Here is a 6,034-nt window from a genome sequence, read left to right as displayed (position 1 = left end):
GTAATGAATTCGGTGTTTTTATAGACCCCAGCATCCCTCTCCGGTGGTCATTTGCAATGCAGTTTGCAATTAAAACAGTGTGCAGTGTCCATCTGCACATGAGAGCACTGAGAATGAGCAGAGGACACTTTACCCTTGAGCCCAATTGGTGGTGAAGATGCTGACCTAAAGGGGCTTTAAGCGCTGAATTCTGTTCTTCTTCTTCAAAGTCTAATTTTCTGCAGCACACAGACATTATTCTGGAAAAATATTTCTGGAACGGGATGGGAAATACACTTAGCCAACTTTTTAAAAGTCAGTCCTTTACTGGTCTTTTAAATAAAATATTAATAACGTGTGGGTAATGACCTAGCCATAAAGATTTAAATGACTGTGTTAACAACACCGAGTCTCTTTCCTTTATCCTCCCGCTGCTGGCCTCGCCTTGCTCCATAATTCTGCATGTAAAATTAAAAGTCTCCATCGAGGGATATCTGAGGGTGTTGAGAGGACGACGGCTTCATGGAGCGGTGGCCGGTAGCCTTGTAGCGGAGGTTCAGAAGTCCGGTAGGTGGCAGTGAACGTACTCAGGTAGGGAGGGCAGGGCGAGGGGGCGTGTGCTCCTCTTGCACAAGCGCTCCCATGTTGCGTAGTCTGGAAACCTGACGTGGAGAAGAGTCAGAGCGAAAACGGCGACTATGTGTCTGTGAGTGACCGAGTTGCGCCAGGGCAGATTAGAAAGTGCCCGTAAGCTCGCGCACTTCTCTCCGGACCGACAGGGTCGCACGAGCCTGGAGACACGCTCCGAGCCCGGTCGGCTGGCCGCGGGTGACCCGAGGATCCCACTTTGACGAACACACTCGGGCTCCGCTGGCAGGGAAGGTGGAACTAAACTACATTCACCGACTTGTAAGCGATGCGCTGGCAGCATGGCCAAGTGGTTCAAGGAGCACCTAGGATTCAAAACGACCAAAGCACCCCCTCCGGCGCCTCCCAAACCGGACTACAGACACTGTCACACCGGTGTGCCCCTTGTGCCAGGCTACCAACAAACAAGCTCCGGGGCCACCTTTCCGAACCCCGCTCAGCCGGACATCCTCGCTGCCTACAAACTGCAGAAGGAGCTAGACTTCGAGGACCCTTACACTCCAGGTGGAAATATTTCATTCGGCCCGAGCTTGAACACTGTGGGGCCGTCGGATATCAAGTATGTGTCGCCAAAGCACAGACTTATCAAGGTGGAAACAATCGAAAAGAGCAGCCCGGCTCCGGGCGGCGGTGTCACGGTCACCCAGGCTGTTGCTGTCGGGAGTGTTAAATCTCCAACCTCACCTCCGTCGGACCACGACAACAAAGAGAAGGTGGGTGAAGTTTATTCTAGACAAGTAGGTTACAACTTCTTAACTTGACATATTGGCTTAGTTTTCTATCAAAAAGTCCACAAAGCGGTTATTCTCCAACCTCATTAGTCCAACTAAACATTCCGAGTTGTCAAAGTAACTACATCACAGTTTTACAGTTTTTCTCCAGGAGACTGGCGCCTGTTCTTTTCTGCAAAGAAGAAACCAGTATTTATGTAGCACTTCACCTACTCCTATAAAGGATGAATCGTTACAACCGGCAGAACTTGCTGTCACCACGCACGGCGGCTGTCCGTGCGCGTTGCGACATTCACCTGTCTAATAACTAACCTGCGCTACAGGGTGTGCTGAGGATGAAACAGGCTATAGTGATGACATCCAACTCAACATCTGAGCCAAGACCCTTTTAATACTGATGAAAACTCTTCTGGTTTGTTTACAAACCGCTGTGTTGGGTGAAACGTGAGTCTCTGCTGCAGTGTGATTTACACTTATCCAGTGTCTCTAATTAAACTTCAATCTTAACTAGTTAATTTAGTAAACAGTCATTGCAGTGATGTGCTTGGGGTGAAATGACTTGTGATGAGTTCATGGATATACTGCATGACTGATTAGACTCACTTAGCACTGTGCTCCCCACCTCATGCCTTTGCTTTTTTAAGGATTGTGGCCCAGGCCTGGAGCTGGTATAACATTCATCAGCACAGAGTGAATGTGGAAACACATGCAGGCTGCACTTTGGGGCACGCTGTCATGTAAGGCTTCTCAGGAATTCATACACAGCAGGTTCACTTGGTGAAACCTGAGATGTTCAGTGTCACTGAGGTTAAGGGCATAATGTATGGTGAGTGTGATTCCGCTGAGGAATGTTTCAGTGTCTGCAGATCTTGTATACTGAGGAGAAAGCACGGCCACGTGAATATACACACTGTGCGCCGCTGTTTCCTCACCAGATCATGTTTCAATCACAGCTGTGTTCCAAAATATTTGTGGGCATTTTGACGCCACCTCCATGCTGCTTCCTCCTCCTCCTCATGTTTGTGTTCGCACCTGTCTTATGATGTGTGGTGCGCTCGCAGTTGGTTTTAGTTCAGCACTTTTATTTATATTCCACAGTGTCTGCAACCTGTCACAAAAGTCTTGTGTGAAGGAAGGCTCCACTTTTTTCATCCCAGTTTTGATGATGCATTATCCAACTGTTGCTGTCATCTATATTTCCCATAAGACCTCAGCAGGGGACTTGGCTACAAAGTGAACCTCATAAAGCCATCTTCTGTGCTGGTGTTTGTTTTCCCAGATTGTTTTCAGCAGCCCTCATGGCCTGGGTTTTCAGCTTTAATATTCATACACAACACTGTCTGTTACCAGTAAAACAAGCAGGAAACCAGAATTTACAGTTTTCACCCAGCCAACTGCGGCTGTTCAAGCTGATTAAACAGATTATTGTTGTCTATTTTTAATTGAAGCTTTGTTGGATCTCAGTTGCCTCTGCCTCTCTTCTTTCTCCATATGGCTTTAACAGACAGGCAGGTGAGTGTATCGTATGCTTTAAATACTTCACACCTAGCAGTATTAATGATGATATTTGGATATGCTTAGTCAGTACCTACAGCTGGTGGGCGTTAGGAACATACTGAGTGAAGGATTTAAGGGTTCCCCCTCAGGTCTCGAAGGTTAAGGTAGTGTGACGAAAAGATGGTAATACTGTGTTTGTTTGTTTTTGGCTCTTGTTTTCCAGGTTGCACCCCCCCCTCCACCCCCATTTTGCGTCTGTCAGCTGGACACATATGCCATGTTTAAGAATGTGGGTCCATCCATCTTGTAGTGTGTTAAACACAAGTGTCCACAGCCCTCAAAAGTGTCTGTGCTGTGAATTTCATCATCATAATAATGAAGTCTTAATTTTTTGTAAAAGCGTCTCGGTTTTGACTTATTCATTGTGCTGAGTTGGTGCTTTAACTGCATGACTTAGTCACCTGACACCCTCAGAAAGAAAGGGAGGTTTGGAGCTGGAATAAATAAAAAATCAATAATAAAAACACATTGCACTGCAGTTTTTATTGTCACATTTATGGTTAATTATTTCCCAAATGTCAAAAAATGAGGAGATGTACACAAGTCTTGTGTGGTGTAGAAGAGAATTATCTATGTAGAGATACTGCTTGCAAACCAATGATGGTAAGATGATGTCATGGGGTAGGACTGGATAAGTCTGACTTCTTCCTACTCCGTTCAAGCATGTACTAGGTATAAGCACATTGATATTGGATTAGCATTTGTTGGATATGTGTAAAATTATGTGTGTTGATATATCAACTGTCTTTACATGCTTGAAAGAATAGATCAAATCAAATCAAATCAAAATCAAGTCTGTATCGTTGTATACATAATTCTTTAAAAGAATGTAGAAACATTTCCAGGAATAAACCCTTCACTGTGCTCCTCAGTAACTTCGCTGTTGCTTCAGACAGTGCTGTGGGGCTTTATGTTCAAACTTATGAGGATTACAGTTTGTCCTGAAGCTGAGGATTTGCTTTCCAGCTGTGGCTGGCTGCAATAATTGTTTGTAAATCTTTGTTAGAGGGGCTCTCCAGGTGAGGATTTTGAAAGTGCTGTTAATGTAGGATTGTCCAATTAGGCTGTATACTCACTTGTTTTAACGGTCTCTGTGCGAGGATGTGCTGTTTGTGGTTCGTTTCATAGGCTCTCCCTTCAGGCTAGTGTTGAAAGGTTGAAACTAACGAGTTCACAATATGTGTTCTTGTTTGGAGAGGCTTCATGTTGAAACAGTTTTGTAGCTACTCCTCTTGGGCATTTTTTCCCCCACAAACCAGATAAGATGTCTGCACAGTGATAGTCTATAGCCATTACACACATAATCACACAGCTATGATAGTAAGAGGAGACGGCAGCGTCACAGGAACTCTGTCTTTCTGGCTGCACGGACTAAATGCTGACTGCTGGAGACTCAGCAAAGTGCCCACAAGTGTCTTAACAGCACTGTTTGGTTATATTGACGTTGTAATTACTTGACTCATGAATGCTAATTATGTCACTGTTTACCTAATGCCTAAAATGCCAATAGTGGCATCTAGTGAATTTGCCACAGTCTTTTTCTATTCCCCAGGCTTCCACAGGGAAACAAGCCAGATAAATAAGTCATGATATGCAACGATGTTCTGCAAAATATAGCTTAATGTGCAGTATCTACTACATTTTCAGGTGTCCTGTTTCATCCATCAGCATTTCAGTTCTGTGTTTTTTGAGCACACAGCATTTCAGTTCTGTGTTTTTTGAGCCAATCATCAGCTTAGAGGTGTCAATGATTTCATATAGAGCTTTAATTTGATATATATTGTTACTCATACTTTTGAGTTTTCAAGTCATTGTGATATGTTTTGTTTTTCAATGATGCCAAGCCCTTCATGGTAGAGTGGGCTGAGAGAGATGATCAATTATCATCCTGCCTTGAAGCTAATTAAAGGCCTCATCATCTCCCAGTTCATCATTTTTCTCGGCGCCAACCTACAGTAACTTTCCTCAAGGACGCCCAAAAGTGACGACCGGCTCCACTCGGAAATGTGTAAACAAAAGCAGCAGCACAGAGCCGACAGGCTGCATCATCCCTGTGGAGTGCAGCCCGTCATCACCAGTATCTGTCTGTGCACCTGGGAAACCATTGTTCCAATCTAACTGTGGCTCCCTTCGGGGCTCAGGGTCCCTTTGGCTCAGCGATCCTATGAGCCAGCTTGCATTCTATCTATAGAAGCATTCAGTTGGATCAGAAGCCCAGTTGTTGTACAGCCAGCAGAGGCATCTGGATCGACCGATTTGCTCTGTGCTTATATTTCTTCCATGCTCCTTTTTGGTTTTTTTTACATGATCTGGCTCAGCATTCAAATTGATTATGTAGGTGGTGGAAAGCCCTTATTATTGTGTCTCTGCCAGAAGTTATGTTTTTGATCCTGTGTGTTTGTTAGTTAGAAGCATACTTTAAAAATGACAGCTCAATGAAATTTGGTGGAAAGTCAGTGAAGAACTAATCAGGTTCTTGTTAGGTTAATGATTAAATTATTGGTCACATGTTTATCATTTCTGCTTTAAAGACCTCAGAATACAGTATTTTTTTAGCTGGCTGTGCTGGCACAAAGATCAGACACTTTATTTCATAGGAAAAAAGTTCTATTCAATAAAAGGCAGTGATTCTTCCTTCCTGTTGTTTTTTGCATGCTTTAATTTGAGATGGTGCAACCGCAGTATGTGAAAGAGCTGAATTACGTCCTCAGCGGACACACCTTCCTACAGTCTTCCAGCGTGCGTAAGTGAGGCTTGTTTGACTGCAGATTACAGCGCCTGCAGTGTATTGGCAGAACTCAGCTCAGCTGTGTGTCCCCACAACCTGAATATCTTTGCTTGACCTTTTACCCTGGCACTCCAGACATCAGCAGAGTTTTATAAATGCATCCCACCGGCCTTTCACGTTCTCATCTCTGCCAGGGATAGGAGAAATGTCATGCACAAACGCCAATATCGCCTGGATCTGTGAGAGTGATTTTCTTCAGGGAGCCAGAAAATGGATGAAAACATCAGAGCTCATCATGTTTTGCTATAGCTCCCTTTTAAGTGCAGTTTTCTGTATCAAATGCAGGCTGGTGAGGTTGACACTGGGCCTGACTGGATGTCGGGGGGGGGGG

General features: G+C 44.5%; 1 protein-coding gene across 4 annotated transcripts in view; it reads left to right on the top strand.

Annotated features, from left to right (window-relative positions):
• Positions 1-437: 437 nt before the first annotated feature.
• shf (Src homology 2 domain containing F) overlaps positions 438-6,034 on the top strand; it is a 99,897-nt gene continuing 94,300 nt past the window's right edge. Inside the window, exon 1 of one of the 4 annotated variants that reach the window (XM_020592363.1) lies at positions 438-1,340. In XM_020592363.1, the coding sequence (XP_020448019.1) occupies positions 909-1,340 (432 nt within the window). In that variant the 5' untranslated portion in view covers positions 438-908. The remainder of the gene's footprint in view (positions 1,341-6,034) is intronic. The other 3 variants (XM_020592364.1, XM_020592365.1, XM_020592366.1) reach the window with 3 other exon arrangements.

The sequence above is a fragment of the Monopterus albus genome, unplaced genomic scaffold (genome assembly GCF_001952655.1).
Source record: "Monopterus albus unplaced genomic scaffold, M_albus_1.0 scaffold17.1, whole genome shotgun sequence".
In the NCBI taxonomy this organism is placed as follows: Eukaryota; Metazoa; Chordata; class Actinopteri; order Synbranchiformes; family Synbranchidae; genus Monopterus; species Monopterus albus.
This window is presented reverse-complemented; position numbering and strand designations above follow the sequence as displayed.